This window comes from Labeo rohita, chromosome 11, assembly GCF_022985175.1.
Source record: "Labeo rohita strain BAU-BD-2019 chromosome 11, IGBB_LRoh.1.0, whole genome shotgun sequence".
In the NCBI taxonomy this organism is placed as follows: domain Eukaryota; kingdom Metazoa; phylum Chordata; class Actinopteri; order Cypriniformes; family Cyprinidae; genus Labeo; species Labeo rohita.
Genome location: NC_066879.1, coordinates 95,661 through 112,917, shown reverse-complemented (window position 1 = coordinate 112,917; position 17,257 = coordinate 95,661). Strand labels below are relative to the sequence as shown.

Here is a 17,257-nt window from a genome sequence, read left to right as displayed (position 1 = left end):
TGACTTACATCCCTGCTCCAGCATCGAAACAATGGAGGTCGGACTGTTACAGCTGAATCAAGGTAAATCGCTCATGTCAATCAACTATGGTGGGAGTGGCCTCTGTCATGTGACGCCACACCCACAGGCATCTGAGAATGGCTCGATTTGAAAAAGGGGATATTATTTTTACAGATTAATTATAAACCACTGCATGGATTTTTATCATTACAGGGTAGATTTGTACATACACTGACAACACACATTAATGTTCAAACAACATGAAAAAGTGAACTTAGCATCCGATGACCCCTGTAAGTAAGTGAGGGTTTGGGTAACACAAAATGCAAAAGTGTAACACTGCCTCCCAGCGTTCGCGCTGTCTGTGGTGTTTCTTTCAGGTCCGTCTGCTGTTTTTCTTCTCCGACTCTCTCTGAATGCTCCTAATTGCTGTAATTATTACAATGCCTGATTTAGCTTTTCACAAATATAGATTTAAATCAGAACAAATGCTGATGTCAGGGGCATAAAAACAATAATCATGAGGAGCCAAAAGCAATTATGTGACGAGTTTTTGCTGGAAACCATAAACAGTACAAGGGACAAAGCAAAGTTAATTACAAAATGAAACAATACACAGAAGAAAGAGTCGGCGTGTTTTTCAGTGTCCCAGTCACACTGTTGGAGCGATTCATACGCCACAAAGGATTTTATCAAATGATGCAGGAACAGACATTTGTGCGTCACGTACGTCTTGTGTCTCCACTAATTTTGCGCAGCCGGAGAAAAGGTTGCTTTTAATACAGTGTCACTGTGAAAATTAATAAATAAGCCAAGTCCCATAGAAGCTGATTATTTAATCTTTAATGTGAATGTAATATTATTTAATATTTAATACAGTGAAATGTTGCACCATAATCTAGAACTGTTCTCCTGTGTTCTCTGTTGTATTTGCACTACGGTGTTGAGCACAAGTAGATGAAGTGTGGATGCCATCAGTGCTGTAATAAGCGACAGCAACGCGCATCACATGCACAAGTCTCAACAATTCTTTTGCACAAGGAGATTCTGCGAATGACCACTGCTAAGAAAACGGAGCTCATTTCTGAGACCATTAATATCCCATTTCCCATCGTGGCCGTATTCACACGATCGTCAATGCTCCTCGTTAAACTGTCGTTACAGTTTTTGTCGATCTGTTTGACAGATTTCTCCAAACACAGGTCATTGTTCTCAAAACACAGTGATCTGAATGCTTTGAACCGTCCTGAACAGATGTTATTATAACAGATGTGCAATTACAAATCACGCTAATAAATTTCTCGAAGCACTGTGCACAAAACTATCAGATGTTTTCATAATAGTTAATACAACCAGCCAATGCTTTAGAATATCTGGAAAAGAAAAACTGTATCTCCTTTTATTGAGAGCATTCAGGTGGACAATTGAACGAAAGTTTACACTGAATGAAACAAGAGCATTTCTGACACGAGCAGAACAACATCAGCAGCCACAAACGAAGACGAGAGGAGCTTGTCAAGCACGGATTCGACCTTCGTCTTTTGTGTCCAGCAAGTATGTAGGGTAGATAAAATGCAGCAAATAAAAAATTCTCCTCCAGACATACATGAAAGGCCAGATCAATAATTCAGTGTAATTCATGCACAACAGCAAACACACACACTTTTAAAGGGGCAGTATATGACAGGTGATAGGTGGAAAATGTGTTGAAAATTGTTGAAATAAATATGTATTGTCATTAGTGTGTTTGTGCATCTGAATATGTTTTATAATAGGGGACAAACCTATATATTTAATGTTAATATGTAATATAATATAAATGCACTGATAGAAAAAAAATTGCAGTGCTTCATTTTGCAGTAAAGTTAAACTGTTTGGTTACGTAAAGTTTGCGTTTAGATAGCTGTGTTCATTATTTTGAGAGCAAATACACTTCCTTGGAGAAATATGCCAAAGACTGTAATGCAGTACTGAAATCGAACATGTTTATATGATACTGCCATGATACATGTACTTGTTTTGAAACAGACTTAATTTAATTATATTGCTTTTCGGTTGAATTTGTGAGATCATTCTGTCCACAGTGCCAATGTGGAATGCTGTAATTCGCGGCGGTTTACGCGAGGGGGCGTGATGCATAAATACACATATACACGCGCGCATGTGCGTTTGTATCTGCGTCTCATTAGTGCGCATGCGCAGAGTCGTCACCGCGCACTTGTGTGAGACGTTTGAAAGTTCTCGCCGGTGATTAGCACAGCACTTCAACATACAGCTAACGGTAAGGCCCTTTGTCTTTTCATTATGAATAAATCCACTCTGTGTGATCCACGGCTCGTTATTGAGCGGTGAGAACACTGAAGGGTGATGTTTGAGTGTGAACTGACGCAGCGCGCGCTGTTAGAGTCAGCTCCAGAGTTAGCGCGACAACGAACCACATAACGGAGCACTTTCCGCATTACTTTCACTAAATTTAGCGCGTTTGGCGGTTTCCTCGGGGTCCATCGTGTTGGTAAATAGAGGTGGTTTGATGCTGAAGCGCTTTTTATCGTGACTGTTTGAGTGACTAGCATTTGTTCTGAGTATGCTAACGGCTTTAGCACGTGAATCGTGGCCTGAGTTTCTGTCACGAAACTCCATCAGAAACACCCGCACCGACACCGACAACCCCGTGAGTAAAGCCGCCGCCGCCACACGCAGCACAGTCCCGGTGTGATGGTGAATGTGAGCGGGTTCCTGTCAGGCCGCTGCAGGCCGAACATGTGTCTGTCAACATCAACACACTCAAGATCAGTCTCACTTACACAGGCATGTGCTGAAGACACATTTAAGAGTCTTATCTTATGTCGAAATCTACTTCAAATCCAGGTCTTTATTTCTGAAATACGTTGACGAAATAGATGGGTGTTCGCTTGACCATCAGCGGGGTGTTTCTCTGTTTTACGGAATGACTTGATTTTAATAAATAATGTAGTTTATTGTGATTCAGTTGTTCTTTACGGAGATTCATTGCTGTAGTTGTCTATATGTGATTTTGTAGAGTTAATTGTGTTATTGCAGATGATCTCCCTGCATCAGTTCTCACAGAGGATGTTGTTTTTATTTCTGCAGCAATCATGGAGCTCAATGATGCAAATCTCCAAACCCTGACGGAGTATCTGCAGAAAACACTAAGCCCTGACCCAGCTGTGAGACGGCCAGGTAACTTTGGATTTGTGTGTGTGTGTGTGTGTGTGTACTTGTTTTTGCTACATTGTGGGGACCAAATGTCCCCACAAGGACAGTAAAACCTGAAATTTTTGACACTGTGGGGACCGCAAAATGATTAAAAATAGTAAATGATGTTTATCTGAAAGTGTAACGATGCAAACATGTTTTCTGTGAGGGCTAGGTTTAGGTTTAGGGTTGGGTTAGGGGATAGACAATATCGTTTGGTCAGTATAAAATCTATAGAAGTCTATGGAAAGTCCCCACAATTCCCAAAAACAAACGTGTGTGTGTGTGTTCACTAAGGGCCGGGGATCAGATCTTTACTTGCCCTGCCAAAATTTTCACTAGCCCCACCACAAAAATGTAATTGTTTTCAGTGTTTTATACCCATGTAACATTGTATCATATTATATATCTTTATTACATCTTAAGTATTTTATATACTAGCGAAATTTCACAATTCTCAGTAGGGAATAATATAAAATAAAATAATATATATATAAAATAATATTAAATAAAAAAAAAATATATATATATATATATATATATATATATATATACAGTAGTCAACATTTGAAGTGGATCAAAACCTTTCATCAAAGTTGTCCTAAATCCAAAATCAATACCCTCTTTTTGTCTTAGGACAATTTTGATAAACTTTTTTGATCCACTTCAAATGTTGACTACTATATATATATATATATATATATATATATATATATATATATATATAAATATAAATATAAATAATATGGTGTTGTGTGTTTTGTTTTTAACAGAAGACTTTTATTGTATGAAAACCACAGGGTTACCATAGCTGTAAACTATTAGAAAGGTCTAAAGTTTTACAACAAAATATATTTTTTATAATAAAGTCTGTGACAGTTTCTTAATTTTTGTCAGGAAGTCTGCAAACATTAAAACACTATGCCTTTTGTATAAAATACGAGCCTCTTGTGCATTCACTAAAGGAAAAAAAAAACTCCTGTACGCTTCTCATCGGAGACCTTCGCAGCGCAAAAGTGTGCCTGGACAAACAGATAGATTTTCATATATTAATTCTACATTTCTCCAGAGAGAAGTGTTATTGTTCCTAGTTCCTAATTCCGGTTTCAGTGCCAGTTTGGGTAATGCTACAATAATATAAAAGTTCAAACTCTGTTAAAGAGTAAGTCAGTAATTTAAAAAACAAACAAATGAGACCAGTTGCACACATACAATAGCAAACAGTACAAGTGAAATGAACAGTGCTGTAAGTTGTTCATTGTGTTCTCATCTTCATCTTGTCATTAGCTGAGAAATTTCTGGAATCGGTGGAGGGAAACCAGAACTACCCCATTTTACTGCTTACAGTACTAGAGAAGTCCCAGGACGAGGTGATCCGCGTGTGTTCGGCCGTCACCTTCAAGAACTACATCAAGAGGAACTGGCGCATAGTGAGTGTCCCGTTCAGTTCTGTTAGAACGGTGTGTTGTATGATAGGACGTGTGTAATGTGGGTTTGTGTATGTTCTCTTTCTCAGGTTGAGGATGAACCAAATAAAATCTCTGATCCTGACCGGACTGCTATCAAAGCCAACATTGTGAATTTGATGCTCACCAGCCCAGAGCAAATACAAAAACAGGTACCAGTTTCCAATAGCCCACGAGAAGCGGCGGCTTCACCTGCATACCTGTGTGTTGCTGCTGTAATCCACATTATTCGCTTTTTAATAAGCCTTTCTGCTGTAGACTCTAGATCGAGATGGTCCTCACTGCAGAGCACAAGATCCAGGGGGCAAATCTGGATCCAGATCCAACTCCTCCCACCTTACATATACCTAAACCTACCTGACTCCACCCCCTGGTCCCTAAACCCACCCATCTCCACCCCCTAGATGTGGATCAAACCCCGCCTCCCGGATCTTGTGTTCTGCCGTGAGGGGTGATTCTGATGATGAGATGATTCAGAGTAAGACAAAATAATCAATTCTAATAAGCTAAAACAACTAAGCCAGTGGTTCAGATTTCTATGTATCCTGCCAAAATTTTCACTGGCCTTACAATAGAAATATAAAAGTTTGTTGCTTCTGTCCCATGCAACCTGTTATTTCAATAAATAAGCTATGACACTAGAATTATAGATACACAAGATACACGCATACATTTATGTTTCTCCATTTCAGTAGCACAGCAAAAGCTTCTAACCTGACTTATAAAGTTCAAACATTGTTGAAGACAAGTGAACAGTCCAGACATGTGCGCAAGTCTTTCATCTGAAGTCCGAGCTTAAAGCTAGAGGTCGAGTCCATTTCATTAATGGTTGCAAATATATTCACATTCCTAAAAATCCTAGTTGTGAGGTTGTATTTTAAAGACTAAATACTACTAGGGTTCTAGCTCTATACACAGAGTCAGTGCAGGATACAAAGAAAAAAAAAAACATTACTGCATGTGAAATAATTGATTTGAGGAGGCCCATTCATAATCATCTGTAACACCATGATGTAGCCACTAGATGCTAATTAATCTAATTCTTGATCTAATTAATGCCAAATTAATCGCACATCCATTTTAAATGAGAATATACCCCCCAAAATAGACATTATAAAAACTAGCTTTAGAAATAAATATTTTGATTCAACATTGCATATATAATGATGATAAATTGGCATTAATGGGTTTTAAAAAATGAATACTACAATGAAGAAATGGTGCTCTAAATATGAAACTAAAACCTCCGGTAGGTGGCAGCAGGTCACGGTCCTAATTTGGCATTAATTCATTCATTCATTCAGCCGATTCCTTCAAACAGATGATTCAAACTAAGCAAGTGAGTGTGATTATGAGTTGAGTTGATTTAATTCATTCCAAAAATATAATGTAGATTTATTTAAGAACAAAACGGCTGTGTTGCTAACAGATGCACAACAGTTCTGCAGTGGCTTCGTTTGAAGAGTTTTCACTTGTAAAATTGAGGAAAAAGACGATATTGTCTAAAACGGAACAGTTCTATAAAATCAATATCACATTTGCTGTTGTGCAGATGTTTGGGGAAAGAATAGCAGTCTTGCTCACGTGATATTGCTAAGCTATGTCATGAGTTAAACCCATACATGTTTTTTTTTTTCCCTCCATAATTAACATATTAGACAGTAAGTAGATATAATCATTTTGTTGAACCTAGTTAAATGTTAGAAACCATAAATCCAAAAAAATCTTGTTTCAAATTAGAAGAAATTCTTTCTTCATGATATCAGAAGTTAAGGATAAAAGACTCGAGTTGTTTAAAATGTTAAAATATTCCTTCTGGTCGGCTCAAGTTTCTGAAGTCTATTAAAATGCGACTTGAGTGAATGTGACTGGAACAGTCAGCGATAAATTAAGAACTAATTAAAAAAGCAAGAGCACAAATGAACACCGTCTATAAGTAAAGGTGACCGTGTTCCCGTCTGCAGCTGAGTGATGCGATCAGCATCATCGGACGAGAGGATTTCCCTCAGAAGTGGCCGGATCTCCTGACCGAGATGGTGAACCGTTTTCAGAGCGGAGACTTCCACATCATCAACGGAGTTCTGCGCACGGCGCACTCCCTTTTTAAAAGGTATTTGAGAAGACAGGAATAAAATGAATGCTTTGTTTGTTTGTTTGTTTTTTTTTATAGTTCTTTTGTAATTGACCTTTGCATAAATTTGATGCAAGCAATAATTTGATGTCTTTCAGATACCGCCATGAGTTTAAGTCCAATGAGCTGTGGTCAGAGATCAAGCTGGTGCTGGACACGTTTGCACAGCCACTAACTGAACTTTTCAAGGTGAAGTCAATGCTGTTTTGTTATTGCATCAAATACTGGAATATTCGTAACCCTTCGCTTTTTACTCGTGTGACATGAAAATGTGAATGTCACCTGTTTGTTTTACATTTAGGCTACGATTGATTTGTGTCAAACTCATGCAACAGATGTCAACGCCCTGAAAGTGCTCTTCTCTTCCCTAACCCTTATTTCTAAACTTTTCTACAGCCTTAACTTCCAGGTGAGTCTTACACCGCTCACGCCACCGTTTGCACTTCTGTGGCTGTTTTTTTTTTTTCAGTTAACATTTTCTTTTCAATCTTTTCAGGATCTTCCAGAGTTCTTTGAGGATAACATGGAGACGTGGATGACCAATTTTCATAACTTATTGACCTTGGATAACAAGTTGTTGCAGACAGATGTGAGTTTGTCCACATATTGTAATATTATGACACAAGGTTACAGAAATCAGATTTGTGAGCACTCCTAAGTTCAGAGAAACTAAACTGTGACTTTTGCTGTAGGATGAGGAGGAGGCTGGTCTGTTGGAGTTGTTGAAATCTCAAATCTGTGATAACGCCGCACTTTACGCTCAAAAATACGACGAAGAGTTCCAACCCTACCTGCCTCGCTTCGTCACGGCCATCTGGAACCTGCTGGTGACGACCGGTCAGGAGGTTAAATATGACCTGGTAAGTGCTTTGAAATGCATGTTTGCAGACGTTATTTTACTGTTCGTAGTGCTGTCAGTTTTTTTTCTTTACAGTACCTGATAACATTTTGTCTGTTGTAGCTTGTGAGCAATGCTATCCAGTTTTTGGCGTCGGTGTGCGAGCGGCCGCACTACAAGCATCTCTTTGAAGACCAGAATATTCTCACCAGCATCTGCGAGAAGGTCATCGTACCCAACATGGAGTTCAGAAGTACGTGTCAGTTTGTCAGGCTTTCATATTTTAGCGGCTCATGACATGGTACAAATAATCTAGAGGGATTTTCCTTGCTGTAAATTGGTGAATGTATGTGAACAGGTGCAGATGAAGAGGCTTTTGAAGATAACTCAGAGGAGTACATCATCAGAGACCTTGAAGGCTCAGGTACGTTGACGCTGCTCTTATGTCGTTTACACGTGTGGTCCTCCGTACTGAATCACGGTCCTGTCCTCACAGACATCGACACGAGACGCAGAGCTGCCTGCGATCTGGTTCGGGGCCTCTGTAAGTTCTTCGAGGGTCCGGTGACGGGCATCTTCTCTGGCTACGTGAACTCCATGCTGACAGAATACGCCAAGAACCCCGGGGTGAACTGGAAACACAAAGATGCTGCCATCTACCTGGTCACATCCCTGGCCTCCAAAGCTCAGACACAAAAGGTGAGACGCCTGTTAGGACGGGATATAGGTGGCGTTTGGGGAAAAAAAATATTTATTTATTTTTTTATTGGGTTGCACTCATTTTCTGATTTGCCATCTTTTCTACAATGCTTTATCTGAATTTCACACCCAAGTTTTGCTGGTGTTCACAAAAGCAGCATCATTTCATTGGTTGCTCACTCAATGCAAATGCAAAAAAAATTCATAGTTCATCGTATTTCATTTTCATAAATCGTACTTTCACAGTGTCACAAATGCTGGTCTTCTGATGTATTTTTTTTAAATATTTTATTTGATTTTCTTTTTTTTTTTTTTTTTTTTTTGGCGAGTGCTCATATCTAAGGATATGGATATTACACTATTTAATGTAAAGATACTAAAACATGCTTCATTGAGTTATTTTATGTAATATTTACTAAATTTGCTATAATAAACTAAAAATTAATCAATATGAAGTAGTTTGTTTTTGATTAAATGTTAAAAAAAGTATACATTTAGATATTTGAGCAACTTGTTGATTCTGTAAAAAAAAACAACAAAAATGTATAAACATAAGTGTGACAGTGCATTCAGTAAATTCAGTACGATCTGATAAAGGCCAATTCTATTATACTATTATTAGTAATAGAAAGATAAATGCTGTATACTTTCTAAACTACTTTCTTTTGCTATTAAAATAAATATTAGTAAAGTTACAGGGCAGAGGAAAAAAATGTCACTGTCATATATGGGTTGCATGTGATGCTGCAAACATCTGTAATAATTCGTGGACTGATCGAGGGGCTTTCACATGTTCAGACAGTGGTTGGAGTCAAAGTGTCTTGCACATTAAAATGAATATTTAGAATACAGGCTATAAAAATTCTCTATTTGGCAGAGTTTCTTTTTTTAAATATTGGAGCCAGCCTTGTGAATAGTTTGAGTCTGATTTCTTTTGGTTTGTGAGCTCTAGATCTGACGCACGTCTACTTCTGTTTTACAGCATGGAATAACACAAGCCAACGAGTTGGTGAACCTGTCCGAGTTCTTTGTCAACCACATTCTGGTAGACCTGAAATCTCCCAACGGTAATTTTCTCATTTCGTTTGGCACTTGAAACCGTTTTTGCTGGAGCTACAGAGGTGCTGAATTGGATATTTTCTTCTTTGCTCTTCAGTGAACGAGTTCCCGGTTTTGAAAGCAGATGCCATCAAATACGTTATGACCTTCAGAAGTCAAGTAAGCGCTTTCTTTTCCATCACGTTGTGTGTTCTCCCCTACACCAGCGTCCTTCTCTGTGTGTGATGGCGTTTCTTCCGTGTGGTCCTCCAGCTCCCTAAAGAGCAGCTGCTGGAGGCCGTTCCTCTCCTGGTGGCGCACCTGCAGGCCGAGAGCATCGTTCAGCACACGTATGCGGCGCATGCGCTCGAGAGACTCTTCACCATGAGAGGAGCCAACAACACCACGCTGTGAGTTTATCCAGTGCCGCACATGACAATAGCTATGTTCTGATTTTTACACCATTTATTGGTGTGTTTTCTCAAAACGAATCCTGTTTTTCAGCATCACTCCTACTGAAATGGCACCGTTTACAGAACAGTTGCTCAACAATTTGTTTAAAGCTCTAGCAATCCCTGGCTCATCTGAGAACGAGTACATCATGAAAGGTATTTGCCTCTTTGATAGTACACAACTCTTTGTTTGTAATATTTTTATTCAGTCCTCTGCCTGTTCTGTTTGTCACTTCTCTAGCCATCATGAGGAGTTTCTCCCTCCTACAGGAAGCCATTGTGCCCTACATCCCCACTCTCATTGGTCAGCTCACTCATAAGCTGCTCCTCGTCAGCAAGGTAAGCCGGTCTCTAAATCTGCTTGATTTCAGGTTGGTGTCCAGTCATGCGCTCCCTGTCTCAGTCCATGACACTGGATGCACTGACAGGACACACAGAAATATCCGTCCATTAAAGGGGACATTTCCCAAGCCGGACTTGATCCTAAAGGCAGGACGGGACATCTTCATATTCTACACACTGTTTCAACAGCATGCACATTTTCTGCATTCAGAGAAAAGCCACTCGCTGAATAAAAGGTGTAACAGCAAGGTCATGTGGCAAATGTTAAACTTAATTTAAGCATTTAAATAACTTCTTTATAGTAGACAACAAAAGCTTCTATTTCAGACAGCTGGATGTGTGGGCAGCTTGTTCTTTGGGGTTAACGTGCTTCCTTTTCTTCACAGAATCCCAGTAAGCCACATTTCAACCATTACCTGTTTGAGTCACTGTGCCTGTCCATCAGAATCACCTGCAAGGCCAATCCAGACACCGTGGGCAGCTTTGAAGAGGCTCTGTTTCCTGTGTTCACCGAGATCCTTCAGAACGATGTGCAGGGTGTGTTACGCTCTAGTCAAGCTGTTCAACTCCTAAACCTCGTTTCACACGGTTGTGTGGTGACCATTCAGAAGAATGGGGTTACAGTTATTTGATGAGAAAATGTCTTTTTTCTGTCGTGTCGTCATCACTCCAGTCTTCAGTATCACATGATCCTTCAGAAAACATTCTCATATGCTGATGTGCTGCTCAACAAACATTTCTGATTATTGTCAGTGTTGAAGTTGTGCTGCACAGTATTTTTGGTTAAACAGTGATGGCGTTTTTAAGTTGGAAAGAGCAGAATTTAATTGAATTTAAATCTTTTGTGACACTATTAATGCTGTCACCGGCATAAAGAGTATGACTTGTGTGAGTCAGTTTAAAGGAGAAGTTCACTTCCAGAACAAAAATGTACAGATAATTTACTCACCTTCTTGTCTTCATGTTTGTCCTTCTTTCTTCAGTTGATAAGAAGTTGTTTCTTGAGGAAAACATTCCAGATTTTTTCTTCATATAGTGGACTTCAATGGTTCCACTGAGTTTGAACTTCCGAAATAGTTTAAATGCAGCTTCAGATGGCTCTAAACGATCCCAGCCGAGGAAGAAGGGTCTTATCTAGCGAAACGATCGCTCATTTTTATATAATTTTAAACCTCAAATGCCCATTTTGTCTAATCTCTGTGATGTGAATACAAACTCTGTAATCCAGTTCAATACAGTTTGGGTATGTTGGAAAAACTCCCAGCTCATTTTCTCCTCCAACTTCAAAATCATCCTACATTAGAATTTTTTTTTTTTTTTTTTTTTTTTTTTTTTTTTTTTTTTTTAAAGAAAGAGTGTTGATCATCTTTACATGTTCAGCAGTGTAAGATGAATTTGAAGTTGGAGGAGAAAATGGGAGTTTTTTGACATATCTTAACTGTATTGAACTGGATTACACAGAGTTCACATTCACATCACAGAGAATAGACAAGACGAGCATTTGAGGTTAAAAAGTATCAGTTGTATAGAAATTAACAGATTGTTTCACTAGGTAAGAAGCTTGAAAGCTGTATTTTAAACTTTTTTACGTTTTGTAAGTTCAAACTCAAGTTCAAGATCATGTTTTCCTCAAGAAACAATTTCTTTGACTATAAACGGACAAACATATTGGATGATAAGGGGGTGAGTACATTGTTAGTTTTTCTGGAAGTAAACTACTTTAATTCTTTAAAAATAAAAATAAAAAGATTAATTTTACTGACACAGAACATCTGTGCAATAAAGCACAGTGTTTCCTGAAGCCGTGTTTTTACGATCTTTTCCTCTCATTTCTTCTGGCCCTGCAGAGTTCGTGCCGTACGTCTTCCAGGTGATGTCTCTGTTGCTGGAGATCCACAGCAGCTCCATCCCGTCCTCATACATGGCCCTGTTCCCTCACCTCCTGCAGCCCGTGCTGTGGGAGCGCACAGGAAACATCCCTCCTCTGGTCCGCCTGCTGCAGGCCTATCTGGAGAAAGGAGCCGCCGCCATCGCCAGCACAGCCGCCGACAAGATTGTGAGTGTGTTAGGGGATGTCCTCTAGTGAACCTAACCTTCATATGTTCTCATTAAAATAATGTAACTTCTTCTGTTTTCCCCCCAGCCTGGTCTTCTCGGAGTGTTCCAGAAGCTCATCGCGTCCAAAGCTAACGACCATCAAGGCTTCTATCTGCTCAACAGTATCGTGGAGCACATGCCTCCGTAAGCGTGTTGAGAATACATGAGAGTAAAAGAGCTGTCGTGTTTGCGTGCTCTAGTCATTTGTCTCTGTGTGTTTGTGTGCAGAGAATCCATCACCCAGTACAGGAAGCAGATCTTTATTTTGCTCTTCCAGAGGCTTCAGAGCTCCAAGACCACAAAATTTGTCAAGAGTGAGAGATTGTCATCATGGCTTACTTTTAACCCCCTATTTATGAGCTCTGTCATTTTCAAAACTGTTTGAACTGTCACCCTTTCTCTCTTCACAGGTTTCCTTGTGTTTATCAACCTTTATGGAGTGAAATATGGTGCCATTGCACTGCAGGAGATCTTCGACGACATCCAGCCAAAGCAAGTAGCTTTATTACTCTCTAAATGTGTGTGTCAGTATCACTGACTGCCTTATTGAGGAAATGTTCCCACCAAAGCGTCTTTGAAAGCAGTGCATGTGTTGGGTTATTTTTATGTGTTTTCTTTTCCTGATTGTTTCGGTTGTTTTCTGTCTGCTCAGGATGTTTGGCATGGTCGTGGAGAAGATCGTGATTCCTGAGGTGCAGAAGGTCTCGGGGCAGGTGGAGAAGAAGATCTGTGCCGTGGGCATCACGAAGATCCTCACCGAGTGTCCTGCCATGATGGACACAGAGTACACCAAACTCTGGTAAGACACTGCCAGCATTTGGAAAATGATGTTAAATGAATTTACTTCATAGAAATGAACCAAAAAGGATACAAAGAGCACATTAAAAAATATATACGTATATGTGCGTGTCATTGACTCAAACGAGAGAACTTCTGTCAGTGCATTGAAAATTGACGATCTAAAGAGTTAATCTTCAACCTTCAGTGAGAAAAGTGTGTTTTTGCTGGTCAGGACTCCTTTGCTGCAGGCTCTGATCGGTCTGTTCGAGTTACCGGAGGACGACAGCATCCCGGACGACGAGCACTTCATAGACATCGAGGACACTCCAGGTTACCAGACCGCTTTCTCGCAGCTGGCTTTTGCAGGCAAGAAAGAGCACGACCCCATCGGAGACGCCGTCAGCAATCCCAAAATCCTCCTGGCTCAGTCCTTACACAAACTCTCCACCGCCTGTCCTGGAAGGGTGAGTGCCTCACTACAATGACGCGAGAACGTCTCCAGATCCGCTGAGCTGTTGAACTGAGTGTGTGTTGTTTCACAGGTGCCCTCCATGTTGAGCACCAGTCTGCCAGCAGAAGCTCTTCAGTTCCTTCAGGGTTACCTTCAGGCTGCCACGGTTCAGCTGGTGTAGCCGCTCGCCCGGACTCCTAATCGCCGAGAAAGGGGACCTCCGACGCTCTCAAGACTCCCAGACCGATCCCACCAAACAGAGACGAGCAGCGGACTCAGCATGAGCGGACTCAGCATGTGCGGAGACGCACCGCCCAGTGACGCGTGGCCAGACGGCAGGGATTTTTAGGGGATTGTTTTAATCGGTTCTGTGCGACGAATAACGTTTAGGTGGAGGGTGCCGATCGTCTCACTGGGTGGCCTCTGCTGATTTTGGCTTTTTCATTAATTATTTGGAGTCCGTTCGACATGTTCTCTTCTCATTTAGTTTGGCGTCTCACCCAACCATACGTTCGGCAGTATTTCGAAATGTCGCCTTTTACAAACATTAAACAGCGCTTGGGAGCTGGCAGACATTTGGTGCATCTTTAAAATCAATGGGGAAAAGCGTTTTCCGTTTGTTGTTTTTCCTGTAGTTTTGGAGGTGTTTTTACTGTATGAACGAGTTGTTTTGCATTGCAGAAAATTGTAAGTCAAATGTCTGTCGCATGTCTTTCACCATGTTTTGTCTTCATGTCTTAGTTTTGCTGCTCTAGTTGTTAATAAATAAAATGAAGCACTTGTTTAACACGTCGGCTCACGTTTGTTTTTGCTCTGAGGTTTCAGTCTCGATGTTCACGAGTCTGAGGATCTTACACATGCTGCTGATCTCATTCGCTGTTTCACTAATGCTGATCTAGTGTATTTCAGATCAGTGCACACCCAAAATAATCAATGTCAGGAGTCATGGATCGATCAGCCGCCTTGTCATACAGCTGCCTTGTCACGATTCTGTATTGTTAAAGGCGGTATATAAATAAAGGTGATTTGATTTTGATTTGATTACTCGTATGGCAAGTCAAGATATTTATTATTATCATCCGCTCTGTCACAGAAGTCATCAAATAGATTTTTTTCTTGCAACAAAGTGATCTTACTCAAATGTGACATTAAACCTGAAATATAAATCCATTTAAAAAAATAAAAAGTGACATTAAGATAATTTAATGTCAAATAGAATAATCTGCTCAGATACCTCAGGCTCTGAAATAGGAATGATAATCAGTCTTTATTGTATCGATCAGACAATCCAGTTTGTCTCGGCACTGCAGAGGATCCAGGATAATGAAACCTTCCTCTGTTTCCTTTCATTTCCATTGGTCCATATCAAGTTTATAAGCACTTTAGCAGACAAAATGTTTTGCGCTATGTGAACGGGTTCTTGGTTTTTTACCTTGAAATCTGGACGGTGTGTGGAAGTAGATCAGGACGGGACAGAATTCAGCTCCAACCCTAATCAAACACACCTGAACACGATCATCAGTGGCTTCAAATCACTATAAAGCTACAGGCAGTTTTGTTTAATTAGACCTGGAGCTAAACTCGGCAGTATTGTTGGATGGCTAAGAGGATTTCATGTGACCGGTAACAGCCTCATGTTGTTTGATCTTAATGAAGGAGTACGTGCACACGTCGCCTCCCATGAAACGATATGCTGCTGTTCTGGTGGAGTAACCTAGAGAAAAGACATGACAGAACATTTAACGCATATGTTTGAGTTTTCTGGACGCTCTTATCCCAAGTCTGAGTAAATTGGACTCTGTCAGGCTGTTTTAGGACAGTGGAGGTCCTCACGCCCACGAGAGCAAAGTACGTCACACGGGGTGATGATGCAGATCATTTGCTGCTCAGCCAGAATGGCCTTCATTCACTGCTGGATACAGAATAGAGGATCCAGCGGTGGAATCAGTTTGCTGATTGAAAGCACAAATACGGCATGTTACCATGTTCACCGCTCCCCTCCTAGAGGGCCCCCTGACCCTGAGAGACAGCAAGATGGACCCCATAAATAACCACCTCGGAGTCCTCTCCTCTGCGTCGGACGCCTCTTTTAAAGAGTTCTTCTGTGTCGTGTCCACAGGTGAATGCAATCAGAGCAATCAACGTGATCACCCGAGAACAACGTTCTACACTGTCCTCCTCTAATTCAAGAGGACTCGTCCTCAAGTCAAAATGATAATCCTTTGTAGTACAGGTCAGGACATCTGTGCAGAAGGGGCCATGAAATCTTGCCCTGGTTTAGTTGCCAACTCCAACGATGACTCTCGCTGCTGCACTGAAGGCACAGACGAACCACGGCGATGAAGCGCGCTCTTTTCCCCTATGAAGCTAGGTCGTCCCTCTGTATGATATAGTCTCTCAGATTCATCCAGAGGCGCTCGTTGGAATTTTGGCTGGTGCATCAAGCGATTGTAGTTCAGTTGCACCCCTCTTTATTGGCTGTATCTGATACAACACACAAGGCAATTACTCAATCGCTTTAAAAGGTTATACACAGACAAGCTCCCCCACTGAATAATACTGCACCTGGGCCCAGAAATCCAAATACGTTTTCTGTTGGGAAGAAGCCTGCAACTGTTGTCACTCTTCTGCTTCTACAACAGTAGATAAAGTCTCAGTGATGCTTTGCACATATTCATTTAGAGAATCAAAGGCCTCTTCTAAATTCACATTCAACATAACATCCACAGGCATTACCACCCCTCTCCCAAATCCAGCTTTACAGGTGGTAAAGCCAGTGCTTGCACGAACACGGTTCCATCCGTGACCAGAGTGGAGACTCATAACAGCACATCCGCTCCTCAACTAAAAGAACAGATTTGGTTTATAGTTTCAGGGAGTGGATCTGAAATCAATACACTCATAAGGGCAAGAAACAGCTTAAGGGAAAGTGGGGCTTGAGGATTGTGAGCTGGAAGTCCAAACATTCACTACACAACCTCCTCTCATCTGCAAACCACTCTGGCCGATAAAAACGATCTTTAACCTTGTCCTGCAGTTTTTGCACCCACAGATGACCACCAGTAGCCGTTTTATGCAACATTGTTAGAACTTTTGGAATCAAAGACTTTGGGAGCACCACCTGCACTTGACCGGCCGCATCAGCATTTTGTGGTGGGATCCGAAACCAGTAACTGTATGTCAGAACTGGGGCTGATATAAGACATGACTTGAGTGCTAAAAACACTCTTTGACAATCGTCTCACCAGTGAAATGTACTGCCTTTTTTTGTTCAGTTGATGCCGAAGCCAGGTGATTTCAGCAAAAACCTTAATAACGCAACAGTAAAAGGACTCCAGTCCCAAAAAACTACGCACCTCTGGTTCCTAGGAAGCGGCCACCTCCTTACCACACCCACCTTGGAAGGATCAGCCTTAACATCCTCCACTGAAAGTATATGCCCCGGGTAAGACACCTGTTTTGCAAATAAATTACATATGGAAGACTTCACCTTCAAGTTAGCAGCTTAAGGCCACATGCGACCTAAAAACTTGCTCTAAATGCCCCAGGTGTTCTTGAAACATTTTTTCTAAACACAATTATACCATCAACATACACTTGACATGTAGTCCATGAAAATATGTCAAATCCATCAGTCTTTGTAAAGTAAAAGGGGAATTACACAAGCTACAAACTGTGTGGGACAGTGGGTCCCCAGGATCAGGGTTAAAGACCTATTAGTCAATACAGTAATGTGTACCATCTTAT

General features: G+C 40.8%; 1 protein-coding gene across 1 annotated transcript; it reads left to right on the top strand.

Moving 5' to 3' along the window:
- Nucleotides 1-2,144: 2,144 nt before the first annotated feature.
- cse1l (CSE1 chromosome segregation 1-like (yeast)) lies at nucleotides 2,145-14,299 on the top strand. The gene is made up of 25 exons (XM_051123178.1): nucleotides 2,145-2,281; nucleotides 3,112-3,201; nucleotides 4,504-4,646; nucleotides 4,733-4,834; nucleotides 6,647-6,792; nucleotides 6,912-7,002; nucleotides 7,115-7,222; nucleotides 7,310-7,402; nucleotides 7,506-7,673; nucleotides 7,775-7,904; nucleotides 8,010-8,075; nucleotides 8,148-8,350; nucleotides 9,333-9,417; nucleotides 9,507-9,568; nucleotides 9,662-9,798; nucleotides 9,893-9,996; nucleotides 10,082-10,179; nucleotides 10,569-10,719; nucleotides 12,030-12,238; nucleotides 12,326-12,423; nucleotides 12,508-12,593; nucleotides 12,690-12,771; nucleotides 12,932-13,078; nucleotides 13,292-13,523; nucleotides 13,602-14,299. Exons 2-25 carry the CDS (start codon nucleotides 3,117-3,119, stop codon nucleotides 13,689-13,691), a joined length of 2,916 nt encoding a protein of 971 aa, XP_050979135.1. The 5' UTR covers nucleotides 2,145-2,281; nucleotides 3,112-3,116; the 3' UTR covers nucleotides 13,692-14,299.
- Nucleotides 14,300-17,257: the final 2,958 nt, after the last annotated feature.